Source organism: Erpetoichthys calabaricus, chromosome 12 (genome assembly GCF_900747795.2).
Source record: "Erpetoichthys calabaricus chromosome 12, fErpCal1.3, whole genome shotgun sequence".
Classification (NCBI taxonomy): Eukaryota; Metazoa; Chordata; class Cladistia; order Polypteriformes; family Polypteridae; genus Erpetoichthys; species Erpetoichthys calabaricus.
In genome coordinates, this window is record NC_041405.2 from 125612514 (window position 1) to 125632261 (window position 19748).

At 36.7% G+C, this 19748-nt stretch overlaps 1 protein-coding gene across 1 annotated transcript in view; it reads left to right on the forward strand.

Annotated features, from left to right (window-relative positions):
* The window catches only part of f8 (coagulation factor VIII, procoagulant component), a 127976-nt gene extending 114444 nt beyond the window's left edge, over positions 1-13532 (forward strand). Inside the window, exons 24-25 of the mRNA XM_028816098.2 lie at positions 4635-4817; positions 9684-13532. Coding sequence (XP_028671931.2) covers positions 4635-4817; positions 9684-9833 — 333 coding nt within the window. The 3' untranslated portion in view covers positions 9834-13532. The remainder of the gene's footprint in view (positions 1-4634; positions 4818-9683) is intronic.
* Positions 13533-19748: the final 6216 nt, after the last annotated feature.

Genomic DNA, 19748 nt, shown 5'->3' on the forward strand with positions numbered 1-19748 from the left:
TAATAAAATTAAATACAACTAAACACACTTTGAATCCTAGCCTGGTCCTGTCTGTTTAGAGTGTACGCTGTATATGCAGAAGCCTTTTGGTAAGTGGTCTGGGTAGCCCAAGAGACATAGGAGACTCAGTAAACGTGAGCGTGGGTCTGTACATGATTATGTACCATGATGGTTGGACCCACTCCACAAACAGGCCTGGTTCCTATAGTTGCAGACTGTGCTGCATTGCCATTGGTTTCGCATATTCCTCATAGTCTGTTTCAGTGTTTTAACACCCCATTGTGGCAGATTATTATTAATATATCTTATTATTAAATAAAATACTCAAATAAGCACGTACTTTCTGTAGAAGGAATACTGTATGTTAAGATATTCCATGGAGTACATTGCCCATCACTGAAATGCTTTAAAATACTTTTTCATTCTAAAAAGCTTAGGAAAATACATAACCCATGTTGCCATATCTTTCTTTATTTCACATAAACAAACAATTGATAAAAGTTATAATAGCTTGGTGTACATCTAAAAAATCTGGACTGCTGGCTTCTTTTTTGCCTCAAGAGTAAAGCTAAAAATACTTCTATCATATAGTCGCTAAACAATAATATTAAATCCATCCATCCATCCATCCATTATCCAACCCGCTATCTCCTAACTACAGGGTCACGGGGGTCTGCTGGAGCCAATTCCAGCCAACACAGGGTGCAAGGCAGGAAACAAACCCTGGGCAGGGCGCCAGCCCACCGCAGGGCATAATATTAAATTTTACATTAGTTCAAAACAGACTGTATGAGGAAAGAGATAAGCCTCCACTTATGAACAAAGTTAATAAAACAGCAAAGGAGCACATAAACACTTTCACTTTCTCTGTTTTGTGGATTGACAATAAATCAAATTCTAACATAAGAATTAGAGCATGTGGATACCTGCATTTATATACAGATACAGGACAATAAACTAGCATCACTAAACAGAAAGCTGATTTGTTTTTCTGTCCTTCTTTTGTAAAGTGAGCACTAGCATGAATTATATTTCCCCTGTTTAATTTTGGCCCAAAAGAACTGCAGAAGAAAACATCCATTTGGTACATTGCAGGTTAAATGAATAAACTTTTGCTTGGTCTATAAGTATCTGACTGCTTGCATACTTGACAGTTGTTATCCTACAAATCCTCTGTGATGTTGTCACAAGCATTTTGAAGTTGCTGCATGGATGGACACAGACAGACAGGAAACTTATTTTCTAATGAGTTTAGTCTTTCTATCAACTTTATAGAGTGAAACTCAGAACTTGCTTTCTATTTTGGTTGTTTGATTACATTGTTGTTTTACTGATGTGGACCACCAGGGGGTGTACCACTCCCCAAACAGTGACACAGACAGGCTGAGACAACACACCTTTATTTAAGTAGGGAAGCGTTTTTCTTTTGCTCCCTACTATGCAACACAGTACAAAGCACCAAATAACACACAGTCCTTTCTTCTTTCTCTCACTTTCTCTCTCTTCCTCCTCAAAAGCTTTGTCCTCCACCTCCCAACTCTGGCTCTCTGACTGGTGGTGAGGGGGCTCCTTTTAAAGTTCACCCAGAAGTGGTCCAGGTGTTTCTCGACCCTCTTCAGCTGCACTTCCAGGTGTGGCAGAAGCGGTGGGTGCCACAAAGGACTCAGCTGTACCTGCAGCACACCTTGGCGGCGCCCACGGAACCCAAAAAGGCTGATCCAAAATACAACTCCTGGTATGCCCCATGGTGCCATAGCAACCTAGAGCGGCTGCCCTCAAGCGTCTCGGGGAAGATACTATCCCAAACAGGTTCTCTCCCTCTGTCCTTCCACCCAGCCAGCGTCATGGCATGGTAATGGATATTTGGCCATCCATCACACTGTACAGTAATGAAATACAACTTCTACAAAGAGGAAAAGAAGTCTTCTATGCAGTGGTGTGCTGGGGAGGCAGCATAAAGAAGAAGGACGCCTCACGCCTGGACAAACTGGTGAGGAAGGCAGGCTCTATTGTAGGCACGGAGCTGGACAGTTTGACATCCGTGGCAGAGCGACGGGCGCTGAGCAGGCTCCTGTCAATCATGGAGAATCCACTGCATCCACTAAACAGTATCATCTCCAGACAGAAGAGCAGCTTCAGCGACAGACTGCTGTCACTGTCCTGCTCCACTGACAGACTGAGGAGATCGTTCCGCCCCTAAAATACAAAGATATTGTCTATTTTTACCTACATTTTTAATACTCTTTAAATTAATAATGTTTTTTTGTATCAGTATACTGCTGCTGGAGTATGTGAATTTCCCCTTGGGATTAATAAAGTATCTATCTATCTATCTATCTATCTATCTATCTATCTATCTATCTATCTATCTATCTATCTATCTATCTATCTATCTATCTATCAAAATACAGGATTAAAATTATCCACTTATTCACAAAGTACAACAGAAAGAGTAGATTTTGTTCTAAACTCGTAGAGTATCTAATGCCACTTTTAGTATCAAGTGGGCTTCACCCAGCTAAAGCTTTGTGTATTGCGAGTACTGTAGCTGTGTTTGACAAACCTTGATATTTAATTGAGCTTTTAAAGGGATAAATAAGGTTGGTTTATACAGAGTTTATACAAAGTGTCATTCACATCAGAGACCATACATACCATACCACACTTTTCACCGTGAGCTTCACTCCAAAGTGGAACACACGCAGGCTAAGCGATGTGCTTGGGGTCACTCCTGAATTCAGAGCAAGCACATGAACCTTGCCTTATAATCAAATTATCACTTTACACTGACTAGGCTGGCTTCATTTACACACAGATTTGCTCAACATACATTTTAGAAGCATAGAGTTAGTGAAGGGTTGCATTATCATGCATTTGGAAAAGGAATAAAAGAAAGACACAGTGGTTCAGCTGAGTAGCCATCATCAAGTGATAGTTAAGTAAAAAAAATACACTTTTAAAAATAAAGATGCAAAGTGGTGCTTCAAAGCGATGTACTTCCCAAAAAAGCACCCACATGAATGCTCCAGAGAGATCTTTTATTTATTTACATCTGTAACAAACTCCCTAATTAACCATGAATAGATGTTAACAGATTTGTGCAATATCAGTGGATTCGTGATTTGAAAAGAACTCTTGCAGCAAACAATAACAACTGCTAAGTTCAGGTTTCCTTTATCTGTTAGTATCCATAGGTAGCCTAAGATTTCTGTTTTGCCCAATATTAAGAAAGTTTTCAAAGACTGAAGAACCAATGAAATGGTTCTTTGTCAAGCAGTGGTTCTATGAGGAACAAGAACCTCCATAAAGTGTCATTTTAGAACCAAGAGTATAGGAAGAGAAAGATGGAAAAAAGCTGGAGTAGACAGGATTGTAACACAAGCGTACGCATAAAGCACAGCCATTACAGGAAGAGGTCAAATGGCTGGTTGGTCATTTAGTAGTGAAGAAATGTGTGATCCAAGCCTGAGAATTATTTTAGCTTCTTCTGTTTTTCTTTTAAAGGTATTGTTGAAGCCTAGTGAAAGTACAAAAACCAGAGAGATCAATATATGTAGATATGATCAGGGAATGTGAAATGTTTTACAATAGCCATTGCAAGATCTTTGAACTTAGTAGCTTGAATGTGCTTCTTGATCAGTAAGCCATCTTCCAATGTGGATGGTTAAACAATTTCTCCAAGGAATAGAGTAAATAAGATTTTTGAGCTGGCTGGAGTCCCATTAGTTTAATATTAATTTTTTCACAGGAACCAGAAACGGTTGGTGACATATTTACAGATGATACAGTGGCTCCTGACACAACACAGGCATGTGGTGGGGAAGGTGATGCTGCTTCATGAAATACAGAAAATATGATTGTCTAATTAAGGTGGTCGATGGGTGAATTAGGAAAAAAGTTCCTTTAGAAGGATCCATCTGTAAAATTGGGAAGTTTTGTTGTAATGACCAATGGGGCAGATAACAAATTAGGGTGGAAAGGGATAACAAGGGGAATTTGTGTTTAATTTCTGGTGCCCCCGTTTGGATGGATGTCATGAGGTCTGTACCAACTTGGTTGAGGGATTATCCAAAATACTGTATATGTAATTATTGAATATGCATTAGTTTACTTTTTTATTTCCCCTATGGGAATAACCATTACCCTTTTCAGGAGCATTAAGACACTTCTTTGACTAAAGTGCTTGTGTTTTTATAGTAACATAATATAATACATTAACAGATATACCGTAGATAAAAAGGAAATCTATGAATAGTACAGGTTTTAGGATTGCTTACTTATAGTGCTATTGACCTAGATTTGATTTCTAGCACAGTCAGCTTCTCAAAGGAATTTTCACATTGTATTCATGCCATGCTTATTCTGGATTTTCCAGTTTGCTCTTACATCTCAACAAATTGCATAATGGTGACTGTAACTTGGCGTTTTGAGAGAGTATGGTGGAATATTCATTATTTTTATCCTGCAAAAGGCTGACTTCCAATTCTGAATCAGTTCTTGCCTTCTTGCTCATGGTGTCGTGTCGGGCTCTGACTGCCCACCACCTTGCAATGAAAAGAATAAACAAGAATGGATTACTATATGTACAATTACTTTTACATCTCATTGACTTTAATGTCTGTTTCCACAAACAGGTAAACAATCCTCATGAGTGGCTCCAAGTAGATTTTATGGAAGTCAAAAGAATCACTGGCATTATTACTCAAGGAGCAAAGGAGATTTTCACCTATATGTTTATAAAGGAGTTTTCCATTTCCGTGAGTAATGACGGGGTAATTTGGTCAGATGTTCAAGAAGATGATGGTTCCAAAAAGAAGGTATGTTGAATAATAATACATCATCAACATTAATTAATTGAATGGCATTACATCCTGCACAATATCAACAAAATATGTATTGTCAATTTATGACTGGTGGCTTGGGGAGAAATATCTATTCACAGCAGTTGGGCATTGTCTAAGTACAAACATATCTTGCCTTCTGTGTGGAATTTTACAGGACTTCTCTGTGGAGTTAGATTTTCTTCATAATTAGAAGATGTACCACTATGTTGAACCTACAGTTCACTAATGGCTATTTCCTGTTTTGCACCTGCTACTTTTCCTTGCGACCTTCACCATTACAAATAAAACTTTTATTTCTGTACATAGCACCTTCAAGGCTGGTATCATAACCATATACTTTACAAAGCAAACAAAATGACAACATAATTAAATTACAAAGTTAAAAATGAAGAGAAAACGGATATCCTAGTTTATTTAGGATTTATAATTTAGTTATGTAGGTGTGTAATAAAACATTTTGCTAACTGAACATCTAGTAGTACATTCCCTTTTCTAGTGGATGTGTCATCTACTGTCCTCATTCTTGATGCCTGAATGGCTTGATTATAAACCTCCAGCAATGCACATCGCCTGAATAATAATAGAAGGGAGTTCCAAATTTGCTTTTTTCTTTAGGTTTCATTATTTTTAGCAATGGTGTTAGCAGGAGGAGAAAGTAATATAGATCTCCTGAAAATATAGTAATATAGTAATACTATATTCTTCACAAAGAGCTGTTCAGCGTTTATCTAGGAATATTGTGACAGTCACCAATAGCTCTAATCAAGTGATTTCAGGGATAAAATGTAGAATTGTGGTGGCTTTTATCTTCTACGGAATCAGTAAAATCAGATAAGTTATGTTTTGATATTCTGCTTATGGTATGGCTACAACAAAAGTACAGAAAAGTAACTTCATTAATTGCAGAAGAAGGAAACATTTGGAGTTTGGCATTAAAAGCAAACCTCACCAGTGCAAAATTTCAAGAACAAGTGGTCTGTCATGACATATCTCACCAGTAAATTCTAAGTTATCATGTATCTGTGTGACAAAGTCTTATTGTTTACTAACAGCTAACTTGATTGGGCCTTATGTCCAATCTACAGCTCACTCTTGTGTCACTAATATACATAGTGGAAATTTAAAGATGTCTGTGCCAGCTCAGATAGCTGAGAGTAAAAGATAAGAAGAAAATTGAAACTAAATACTAAACAAAAATTAGAAACTAAATACTTTTTAAAAATATTACAGCATTTTTGTTGCAAATACAGTATATATTTTCTTTTGTATCTTACCACTTCTCCGGTGGGTTGGCACCCTGCCCCGGATTGGTTCCCTGCCTTGTGCCCTGTGTTGGCTGGGTTTGGCTCCAGCAGACCCCCGTGACCCTGTGTTCGGATTCAGCGGGTTGGAAAATGGATGGATGGATGGATCTTACCACTTGTTGTAATCCAGGAATATTAGGTTATACTTCAGTAACATTATGGTCTTTTTAAGAAAAAATTATTTGTTGTGCATAAATATAGCATCTTCTTCTTCTTCTTTTGGCTGCTCCTCTTAGGGGTTGCCACAGTGGATCATCTTCTTCCATATCTTTCTGTCCTCTGCATCTTGTTCTGTTACACCCATCACCTGCATGTCTTCGCTCACCACATCCACAAATCTTCTCTTAGGCCTTCTTCTTTTCCTCTTGCCTGGAAGCTCTATCTTTAACATCCTTTTCCCAATATGCTCAGCATCTCTCCTCTGCACATGTCTAAACCAACGCAATCTCGCCTCTCTTGCTTTGTCTCCCAACCGTCCAACTTAAGATGACCCTCATTTCTAATCCTATCCATCCTCGTCAAAAACCCAGTGCAAATCATAGCATCTAATTTTGGTATTTAGCATTTAAATATCATAAGATATTTTTAGAACATTTAGAAGAAGTTGATGGGGTATCTGACACCACATTTCTTCCTGCTTATCTTTGGGAGCGTTCTGGGGCTTCAGACAAGATGGAAACTAATGATTGCATGAACCACAAGGTGGTCTCTTAACCAAGAAGCTGTTCTGGATGTGGTCTAAGTGATCTAAACATCTTTTAGGTCATTGATACAAGATGCCAGGTTGATGCACTTGCAGATATTGATAGGAAGGCGTTTAAGATGGCTGACGATCTTATTCTTGATAGCAAAGCCATCTCCATGGGCACTCTCTTTTCTGGGTAGTAGTCCTTTCTACTAGAAGATGTTTCTGCCTTTGCCAGTGATGTCAATGTTGCATATCACTAGCGTCTAGTAAGGATGGAATTCTTTGATTTTGGACAATCACTGGTGGTGTTGTCTGTAAGGGTATGGACATTTCAAATGGTGAACTTCATGAGTTTGATTTGTGTTTTCAACCACAGAACATGATCCTGCCAGGGACATTTTTCTGACTAGAACGTAGTATTTTGGGGATATGTTTAGTGCACAGTGTCTCCTTATGAAGCTTAAGTTGTGAGCACAGTGCATCCAGAATAGAACATCTCATCTAAGCTGCCAAACTGAAGACTTCTCTCAGTATGCTCAAGTGACAGACAACTTTGCAATCACCTACATGTAGGGTCCAAGACCAGGAAGGGAATTTTTGGGTGGAGACCTTGATGGGAGCCTGTTCATAAGGTCTGTGGAAAATGCAAGGAAGCCAAAGCACAGGCAGAATGCACATGAGCTTGACTGGTTAATAACATTGTTTTAATTGAATGGGAGACTGCTATGATTGGAGATAATTAAGCAGCTGCAGCCTTCTTCTGGTTTCACAGCTATTGTGACAATATACATCTTCCTCTCTCATTGAGGACATAGATTTTGCACCTCTGATTTTCTAGACCTGCTTTCTACACATGTTTCCTATGAGTGGCCCTACTAGAAGTACAACTCCCCAAGTGGTCAAACTTTAGGTTAAAAAAGCTCTCACAAATCTCATCACGATATCAAGATCCTGATATGAGGAAGACGAAAATACGCATACTCACTCAAATGGGGGCAATTTACAATTAATAGTATCCAGTTCTTTAAGATATGGGAGGAAATACAAAAGAACAAATGGTAAATGTGCTGAAGTCCTCAAAAGACACTGATCAGGCCAGACATTGCACCCAGATGTTAGGAGCGATGAAGCAGGAATGCTAACCACTGCACTACTGTGCATTCCTGGACTTTATTAAAAATATAAATATCCATCAAAGAGGGTAGCAGTGTAAGCAAATCTAACAATATCTGAACAGTTTAAATTAGTGCTTCCCAGACTCAGTCCTGGGGACTCACTGCAGCTGCAGGTTTTTGTTCCAACCAGCTTCTGTTTTTAATTGGACTCCTGGGCTAATTAAGTGAACTGCTATTTCTCAAGTTCTGTGTTTTGGGAACAATATACTGTAGAAATTAGAAAACTAAGTTTGGTAAAAAAAAAAAAAGTATTAAAATATACCAAGTAGTTATATGGGAATAATGTATTTTTTTTTCTTTTTAACAATATTTTCACCTTGATTTTAATTTTACTTTTCCAGATGTTCTAATTGTTTAATTAATCCATTATTTATTAATTAGTGTGTCTGACGCTAAAGTAGTTGCAGCCTTTGATTATTCAGTGTTGTTTGCCAGCGTGTCTGCTCTGCTCGTTTTTAAATCTCATTAATAAGATACAACGAAGGGGGGAACTGCACAGAGAAAGGGCAAAATATAATGAAATCAACAAAAGAGAGGTAAACATTTAAATCTGTAGCAAAAGCAGAAATATTTCTAAATGTCTTATAAATGTAAAAATCATGCTGATGTGCTTTTCTGAATATAGAATAAGAGAAACAAATACCAGCTAATTAAATGAGATCAGTGCTATCAGGTGTTGTCACTGATTAGGAATCTGGTTGGAACAAAAACCTGCAGCCACAGTGTGCCCCCAGAACCGAGTTTGAGAGCCCCTGGTTTAAATAAATTGTTCATAATACTGTAATGAGAAATGGAGAAACCTTTCAGCAAATTTATGAAACAGATAAAGTAAAGCCTTCTAATTGGAAAAAGTGAGAAAATATATAAAAAAATATGTAATTTACAGATTCCAGATAAAGGCAACACATACACAGTTAACTCATATTCAATTTACTCAACTCTAATAAGACTTAATGAAAAAACGTTCACATAGGCATTTATCAGATTGCTCTATGATTCAATCAGTTACAGTCACTGAAGTAACAGCTGCCACAGCACCCCGTCACCAGTTCTGTTAGGGCTTATCTCAGTTTCCATTTGCTTGGACTGAAAGAAACCAGTTTATACAGTCATGAAATAAGCCATGTGGATCTCCGTATGAATTATGTAGTCCAGTGTATTGATGTTCTAATTTCAAAAACAAACTGTTGCTCTAAATGACAACCTTTAGTCACAGTAGTAGACTCCAATGTCATTTTCTCCATCTTTCCTGTTGCAGTGATGACTTTGTTTTTCCTATCATGATAGTAAGATCAGAGTTTACTACTTACTTACAGAAAGAAAAAAAACATGATCAATAGGGCTGATAACTCAAAAGGCACGAACCGTCTGGTCCATCTTCCCTTGTCATCTTTAGGGGTATACACAATTTCTTTAAAGGGTCAACTGTTTTAACCTTCTTTGGCAACAGAAGTTACAAACAGTGACTTACTGTAATACTCTGTGGGCATCACCTTGGATAAAACCAGAAGTTAAATGATCAAGCAAATGAGATACTTCAGAAGTCTGCAAGAAGATATATTTTTTTTATTAATTATTTGTATTGTTGTTTAAAACATGATGTGTGGAGTGATTAACTAAATGGCTCTGATAATTGAAAACCTTTTTCATTTCTCCTTTTTATCGTTTCTAGGTATTCCAAGGAAACCAAAATACTAATGAGAGCAATCTGAATATATTTGATCCACCATTATTCAGCAGATATATAAGGATCTATCCCACAAGCTGGAACAGCGGCATCGCCCTGCGTCTTGAATTTCTTGGTTGTGACACTCAACAATAATAACATAACATAACAGCACAGACTGTAGTTTTTGTGTAAAGGTTATCTCCCCATTATTTGTTAAATCATTTCTATCATTACTATAAGAAGCTATTCCCAAAGGAAAAAAATCAATGTGAGTACATTCTGCAGTAGAGTATGGTAACTCGGAGCAAACATAGCATGTTTGCAATTTTTTTTTTATATATTTTAGGTAGCAAGACTATTAAACAAAGAATGCTAAAATATGTTTTGCAAATACTGTATATTTTTATATTTTATTAAATACACTTCCAAATATGTCATTTTTGTGTTCATGTCAGCAAAATACTTTACAATGAAAATGTTTAGAAAAAAATACAATGTGCACTGATACATTTTTGCAGTAGCTTAAGAAGTGATGATTATACAGTATCTCCAAATCAGGAAGCTGGATACTGTAAAAGTGGCCCATTAATTTTCCCATTTGTTTTACAACACAGTCTTTGTGTACTTTTCAATATGTTTTGCAGTTCTGTTTCTCTGTTTCCTAAATGATTTACTGTATTCAATAAACACATTCAAGGGTACAGGGGAACTATTCAGAAAGTCAATCATTCCCACCCAGTACAAATTCGCATCACATCTTTCACCCACACATTGTGTCCATTCTCCAGTGACCTGGGGTCTTAGTTTGCTGCACCTAACTAGGATAATCTCACTTAAATATCAAAATCATTTCAATCCTAGATTTAAACTCTAAACTATATGCAGTATATTTACGGTATGTGTCACTTTTTATTAAATAAATAACCTTTACAAGTCAAAACTTTATCAGAATAACTTTTAACAAATTGTTCTGTAGATGAAAGCAAATGTTTACCCATTTATATTGCAAAAAAATAAGAATTTGGCAAGCAATATCACATGACTATCTAAAGCAAAATGCTTGTGGTCTAGCTTAGAGCTGAAACTCTTTGTTTTTACTTTGTCCTGATTTTCAGAAACTGGAATTCTCCCTGCTTTATTATAAATGTGGAGTCTATCAGTTTAATTGACTTGCTTATCTAATATAGGACTGCAAGGAGCCGCCGGCAATCCCAGCATTTAAGAAGAGTCAGTTCTGGGTATGATGTCAGTCTTTTCTGTAGGTCACAGTTATATCCACATTCTCTCACACTGGGCCAATTTAGATTTTAGAATCAACTAAATATGCACCTCCGAGAGTCTTGGAATTCAATGATGAAAGGATTTCATTCCCATGTTTTACACTGCCTGTCATGTACTTACAGAAACGTATGTTTGTCTGACTTTGACAGTAACATTATCTGTTACAACCAACCAGGGGGGGGCCACACGGGTTTATTTACTCCAGTAATACCCTTGACTGGAATTTTTGTGTTCTGCTGCTCCATTGTCATCTGGCCATACCTCTTTTATAATGTAAATTGTCTTAATATTATTTTCTTTATGTTAATCATACTGAAACTGCTCTTTACTGTGGTTTATATTAGGCTGTATGTTAATGTATGTAAATGCTGTATGGTTAAGAAATTTGCTGTTGTTAGTTGTGGATTTATCAGAAGACTTAAGGAACGAGGAAATTGCTCTCAAACTACTTCTTAAAATTAAATACAATTGCTCCATTCATAGTGTTGATCACAAAACAATGCAATAGACATAATGTTAAGGATTCAGTATTTTTAATATTTTCTCTTGCATTGTTTACCAGAGGGCTAGGCAACAGTGTTTGAGGGCTATAAATATAAGCCTGCCTTGAAGGTTTTCTTGAAAACTGGCAAATAATTAACATCTAATTAAAAAGCTTTTACCAGTTCTATGCAGAAAGAATTCTTATATTATTATTATTAAAGTATACACTAAATGCTCAACACTATAGTTTGTCAAGTGAAGGGGAATTCCATAATTTACGTAGCCATACAAACTTAGATAGATAGATAGATAGATAGATAGATAGATAGATAGATAGATAGATAGATAGATAGATAGATAGACAGACAGACAGATAGAGTTTATTTGTTCATAGGGGAAAATAAAACTTTATAGAATTTAGAAAGCAATATCACATATCTATCTAAACCAAGATACTTGAGATCTAGCTTAGAGCTAAAGCTCCTCATTTTTACTTTATATATATGTATATATATTAACGCCCAAACACAATAACAGACTTGTAGGTAGCAGCAAGATGGTCAGACTTGTCCAGATGTACATTTGAAGGCATTACCGTTTGAATACAGCAGGTCCAGCTTGTTGAGTCCACAAAAGAAACATGCCGTTACAACTTTGTTCAGAATGACTCACCATTAGAGTCTTGAAGTCAATGTGAATCATTTCAGTTACCGAGTTTAAAAATAAACAACAACAGGATGTTGCAAACCCTCCTATGCAGTGATGTGGATGAATTCAGCCATGAATTTCAAGGACTGGATCACACGTATTTCTCATTCACATAAGTCTCCAGACCCTCTTCCACTCCGTCTGACCATATCAGATGAAACACATCGAGCCTTAAATACCATCTGAAATAGCAGATTTAAGATGGTTTGCCGCAGTAACAAAAAGGCCACAGTAGATGAACTTGCTGTAATTCATCATGTGATGTGACAGTTTCTTCAACCTAAAAAGCGATTGAATATTCCTGGTTATATGGAGGAGGTTGGCCAGTTTTGAATCCTTTCCACCTTGCATTTATCCTCAGTCCAAAGCTTCATTCACTCCATCACCTGATGACCTGGTCCTCCAATAGAGTGGAAGATAGCACATTTGGCGGTAGTGATTACAGTGCTACCAGCCAAGTACAGGAATATTTAGTATGCGCCAGTTTCTGTTCCTTAGACTCCCTTACATACTCAGATGTTGTACACATACAGTAAAGTACCTTTAGACACATTATACTCATCCTGTTACATCCCACTAGTTCGAAGCTTGTCCCAAAAAGCAGTTGAGACAGGTTGAAGCTTCAGTCTGTGATGACGGCAGCATACCTTCAATTAAATTTTAAAATCCATTTTACAAATTATAATAACAAGTAACAAGCCAGGAGACAAATCTTAAAACTATTGATAAATAACATTCATTATAAAAGAGAAACTTTATTAAAAGGTTTATCAAAAAAAGAGAAGAGAAAGAACTTCTTTAAAAAGCTGCCACATAAAGCTACACCAGGAAGGGCAGGAGGACCCTAAAAAATATTTTTTCTCGTAATACATTAGCATGTTATACATGCTTGTATTGCAAAGTAGAGTGTGAGACCCTTGAATAACATAGGTGACTGCCTTATTATAACATAGATAGGAAACAAAAAGGGATGCAACAATGTGTTTTTATAATGAATTTTATTGGTTTCAAAAAAATGCCAACACCATAAGTCATTAAACAATACATGTTGATGCAGTTTTCATTAAATTCCTCTCAGATGGGTTCAGAGAGTGGTTGAGGTCTCTTGTTAGTCCTCCTTTTAGGGGTGTTTCATAAGAACTGCCAGGATGTTGCAGACATTTATGCACTGAGAAATGAGACTGGTTACAAAAGTTGACAGGGTTACACTTAACTGTAAGTAAAAATACAAAGCTAAATCAAAAACAGAATACAAGCCTAATTATATTTTGTCCTAGCACAAGTCTCTTGCAGATTCTATCAATTACTTTCACAATGTTCAGACTCTGCTTTAACTGCTTTCCTTTGACATCTGATGAGATCTAATAAAAAAGTTAGCTCAAATCTCAGCTGTTTGCTCGGGCATTATATGTATTCTTCTGCCTTTCCAGAGATGCTCCTCTTAAATCGTAATTTGCTAGATGTTTCTTTAGTTTCTGTTCTTAAAATGATCAATTTGATTTTAAGTCTTGTTTTATTGATTTGTGCTTTCTAAAATATACAGGTAAAATTTCAGTACAACGAACTGCCAGTGACCTAAAAAATAGTTCACTGTAATGAAAATTTTGTAGTAATGAGATTCTGTATTTGTTACTATAGTGCTTTCTTTAACTTGCGTCCAGGCATTTGCAATCATTTCAATAGCTTCTTTCACGTTAATTTTAATCTTCTCCTGTCTACAAGTTATGATAACGAGAATTTTTCTCAGCATTTCCTTGCAATAATACACTTTCAGGGTGCTAATGATGCCCAAAACCAATGGCTGAAGCACTTCTGTACAATTGGATGGGAGGAATTCAACCCAAACATTATCTAAATACAGAAGCCTGTTGTGGGCAGCACAGTTATCAATCAGAAGCCGAATCATCCTTTTCTTCTTCTTTATATTGATCCCCCTCTCCACCCAACGGGAACGTCACACTGAAGTGCGTCCTGAAGCACTATCGCTGCGTCTGTGTAAGATCGTTTGTCCGTTGCCAGGGCAGGGCAACTGCAGGCTTACAACGCTGCAGTGAGGCACCACAGAAGTGAATCCTAAAAGATCGGAGTCACGCTATAAATCCCTGTCTTGTTGCACCCCAAAACACGAGGCTTAGTCTCAGTACTTTAGCAAAACCAGCTTTATTCAGCTTGAAACAGGAGCAGCTCGGTCATTTATTGTAGCAGGATCTGCCACTTTCCTATACTTAGACATAGCAGTCAGGCAGGGTCATGGCCAGGTTAGTGGCCAAGTAATACTGTTCCCTGAATCACCCATCGAGATCTTTGCTGTTTGCTTGGTGTGTTGTCCAGTTGGAGGAGGTCCCAAGGGAGTTAAGAAACCTCACATTTTCTTGAATGAGTGCCGCATTAATAGGAATGTTTCTTGAGCGAGCATCACTGAACCACATAAAAACGGCTTTTTCGGTGTCTTCAAATGCAGCAGTTTGCATACATTTGCAACCTGAGATTTTTCTTCTTTTTTTTTGCTCTGCTTTTCAAGAAAGTTGACAGTGTCAATGGCGAAATTCTGAATTTCTACTTTTATTTTCTAATATGAACTGTTATCGTTTTTTTGTGTCTGCCGTTTCTTCAGGTGGGTGACAATGAGTTAAATTCCAATGGATGTTTTTCAAATGTTGATGAGCAATAAGCAATAGGTATCACTGAAAACCACTGAAAACAAAAACAGCAAAAAAAAAAAAAAAACAGTACGAGGAAAGTTAGAAGAAAGAAAAAAAATACAATGTTTCTGTTTGGGGATCGTTGTGCACAACTGAGCAGCGACCACACAACTAACTGCTCTGTGAATGATTCTTTCAGGCATTTCAAGGTCACTTTGTTGTAATGAAAGTATCTACTGAATGTACAGTACTTCATAGTAATGAGATTTCTATAGACTTGTGTCATATGGGGAAACTGTCAGGACCATAAAAATACTTTGTTGTAATGAAAATTTCGTTGTAACGGAATTTTACCTGTATATATATATAATTTCTAAAATAATTTCTAAATTTAGATTAAAAATATTTGGGCCTTTTAGTTTTATATTAATTGTTTAGAGTTTTGTTCACTTCTTAGTAATACTTTTTCTTTAACTTAATTTGTTAATTAGTATCAGTTTGGTTTTTGTCAATTTTTCTGGAATTACTCAGTGCAAGCTAATGAAAATATAATTTTATGAACATGTTGTGTAATGCGTGACAGAATGATGATGTTGTTGTTAGTGCTCCAGGTCACTTGGTGAATGTCTGTGTGTGTCTGCATACAGTAGCTGAAGCAAAAGTTATGAACACTAGATGTTATGATATTGTTATGATTTAATTTATCCGTATATTTCCTTTAATGTAAACTAATGCTATTACATTTATTTCTGGATACTGTGTTTATAATCATGTTAAAAAGGAATTGATTTTCCCACTGAACCATTTTGTGCTAATTGTTGTCTTTGTTGCAAGACAGTTGCTAGTTAAGGTCAATCAAAAGTGTGTGATACGTGACATCATGGAGTCTCAGATATAAATGTCGACGTCGGACACTGCCTGGTTTATCAAAGTTTGTGAATATTGCGACTACTCTTTGTGATTGAATCTTTGTTTTTTTTTGTTTTTTTTCTAGCTAATGACTTCAGCACTGTTATTTGACTTTGATTTTTTTTCAATTCTCCTTTTTGAAAAGATGAATGATTAGCCTGATTAAGTTGTTTTCGACTCATTCTTTGTTTTGACTATATTACAATTCCCAATCCTTCTATTAATCTTTTGCACACATGTTTTGTTTCAAAACACTATGTTAATTGTTGATACTCATTTGGCTTAGTATGATTGAGTGAGTGAATGTGCCTGTGTGTCAGTGGATCCTGTGATGAACTGCTGCTCCAAACAGAGATGGTTCCTCTCTTGCACCCAGTGCTGTAGAGATGTGTTCAGCTGTGTATTACCTTGAAAACTAATTATCTGGCTTAGTGTATAGATAAAAGATATGTAACACCTCAGATGGCTCATCTATATGGGCTGTCAATTTCAAGGTAATGTATAAAATTACGTTCACTTTGAAATATCGAAACAGCTGGGCCAATGTGCACTGCTTAACAAAATACTATTGCATTAATACCATCATTTTAGCAGTATTAATCAACAACATAAAAAGTAGTAGGATAACTCAGACATTTAAGAATATTTTCATTCAACCTTGGTTCAAATTAAGATGCAAATAAAAAACTGAAATATCATAATGCGGCTGAGGCATGAAAGCAAAAATAGATGCAAAATGTTGCAGAACCAGTTGTACACTGAATGCATGAGAAGCAACCAGATGCAAATTCTGACAAGAAATAACAGAACTTCTTACACTCTGATGAGCATTTTCTTGATTAGCAAATGAATTGGTTACTAAAGCAGATTTGAAAGAGAGCCATGCCAAAATTATAACAATTACCATTTTCACATATGTGTGATGTGGATTTAACCATGGAGTGCTGTGTATATTACTTCTTACATAATCAAAAATCCATCACAAAATAACCTTTTCCTAAGTTCCTTTACATAAAGCATACATAAAAATGACAGCATAAAGGGAAATGTATTTTTATATAAAGTAAATGTTGTGAAAACTGCTTGACTTGTTAGTCACAGTATTAACATAATAATTTTAAATTAAAAAGTACTTTTATTTTCACCTGCACTGATTGACTCCCATCATTCTATACAATATAAATAACAAGCAGATAGCAAACAATTATAGTAACTAAGGTTTTGCTAAATATGATAATCATTTGATACCATTAGAAAATTAAAACAGAAACATTAAAACTGGGATGAGACCTAATGAGTGTTGTCTGTATATGAAAAGATATTAAACATCACAGAATTGATGTACTGTAGTTCTGAAGGAACATTGGACCAGAAGTCCAACCAAATGATCTGAGAAACTAATCAAAAATTGAAACATTTAATTCAAACTATTGCTGGCTGCTAAATAAGGCAACACAAATCACTGAATCAAGGACTGAACTTATTTTCATACAGAAATACCAACTTTTTTATAAATAAATGAAAACACTTAACTTATATATTACTTGTCCAGGGCTGCATGGTGGTGCAGTGGGTAGCGCTACTGCCTCGCAGTTAGGAGAACTGGGTTCGCTTCCCAGGTCCTCCCTGTGTGGAGTTTGCATGTTCTCCCCGTGTTGGGTTTCCTTCCGCAGTCCAAAGACTTGCAGGTTAGGTGCATTGGTGATCCGAAATTGTCCATAATGTGTGCTTGGTGTTTGGGTGTGTGTGTGTGCCCTGCCCAGGGTTTGTTCCTGCCTTGCGCCCTGTGTTGGCTGGGATTGGCTCCAGCAGACCCCCGTGATCCTGTGTTAGAATATAGCGGGTTAGATAATGGATGGATGGATGGATTACTTGTCCAATAAAGATGTATTTATCTATGTTTAAAAATTGTTGAGGCTTAGATGAAGATCAAATGTCCATCTATTTACAGGACATACTTAACTCAATTTTCAGATTATTGAGAATTAAATCCTAACAGAGCATTTGACATAAGGCAAGATTCGACCCTAGAAAGGAGGATAGTCTACTACAGTCACACTGTTGCATACAAAATTACCTCAGTAGGATCATCTCTGAGCTGCCTGTCAACAAAATGTGCACATCTTTGGAATGTGGGCAGAATGTAAAGATCAAGATATTAAAGTATACAACTTGTTGACAGGGCTTTTTGCCTCAATGCCTTGTGCTTGTTAGTGCCAGGCACAAACTGTTGCTGCTCTCTCTGAATCATAATTTGGACAATATTAAAATGTATATTGCCATCACAATGGTAAGAAAGGAAAATACCAGGAAAATAATGGATGGAAGGCAGACACACCATTATAGCCCTTAAAAGTATGGGTCTTTCCTTTAGACAAATTATAAAGAAAGCCGGGGTGTCAGTATGTAGTTTCCTACACCATAAAAGAAACATGGAAACTGGATGAAACTCTAACAGGAACAGGCATGGCAGACCCAAAGCCACAACAAAACCAGAAGACAAGTTTCTGAAAGATAAAAAGCTTGTGTGATAGGTGTCTTACAGGACAGCAACTTGTACTATCCATATCTCCAATTTTGTATGTATCCTATGCCTTAATATCTAATACACTGAGACTGGCGGTGGTTGCTGGCCCAGGCAAGCCTCTTGTTCTTATTTTACAATTTTAGGAATGCCGTTCTAACTGAAACTCAACCTGTTAAACATGCACCTCGAAGTCTTCTAAAAGTGTCACAGTGTCCTATGTCCAGTGTCGGTCAACCCATTAGGTGACACAGGTGGCTGCCTTAGGTACACTCTTCTCAGGGTGCTGATTTAAAAAGCTAATTTTGTTTTCTCTGGGAAAGTGGTGTTGTGCTGCATATGCTCCTCATCCCATTAAGAACATGTGCCTTCATCAGAGCCAGCACAGAACAGCTATGCAATGAGTAGGGATGGAAAGGTGTCAAGGCTCCTGTTAGGTTAGCTTGGTGTAACACATACCCTCCACCAAAAAACTATACATTGTAAAAGAAGTGACAACAGGAGGATGAGAATTCATGAAGATGTTTTAAAATGAAAAAGCAAAAGCTATCATGTGCTCATTAGAACAAAAAGAAAAAGGAAAAAGCGAATAGGCAAACTAAACACAGGTACAAACACTTTGTCATTGTGTAAATTGTGTGACGGAATAAATACCACTCTTAGTAAAAATATAAGCAAAAAGCTTTCTGTGCTAGATAATGGATGTGCAAAGTTAGCATGCAGGCTGTTAACCTGCTTGTACTAAGCTACCTCTATTTTCTGTTCTTCACATGCATAATGGCACTATCTAGACATCACCAAGATCTGTACTGATTGGAAAGATTTTAAGGAAAAGATCACACACTGAGCCTGAATTTGAAGATCAAGATATTAAAGCATACAACTTGATGATGGTGTCATAATAACTCTCCAGTTAATCCTATTACCTAAGCATGGCCATATTAAGTCAACAGGGAATATGCCCCAGGGTTTGATTGTGTGTATATCCCTGATCATTTAATAGCTGAAATCAGTGAAATTGGACAGTAACATTACTATTAATGGTAATAGGGGCAAACAATTAGGCTACCATTTATGTCATTTCAAATGTCAGTCCTTAAATTTTGTTACGTCAGTTGTGAAAGTTGTGTCAATTCTGCAATTACTGTGATATACAGTATATAAATGATAATGTATAATGTAAATTGATCCAGGAATGCTTGTGTTCTTTTCATTTTATTATCCATATACTCTTCAAGTGCCACAAAGCACATAAGATATTAATAATTATTATTTATATTTATAATTACCTTACTATCACTTTACACATGTTTAGTTTGCCATTATTGTACTTTGGTCTATTGTATTAAATGAAGGCACCTGTGTTTTCTACATCCATTGTGCAGTTTTTTTTCTTCTTTTTTTATGTTGAGCCTTGCTTAGGGCTCACATGGGCTTTGACTTGGCACTGCCGGCGTTCTTGGCTTTCTTTGCAATTTCTCGAAAAGACACACACTTTAAAGGGAGTAGTGGACTGTCTTC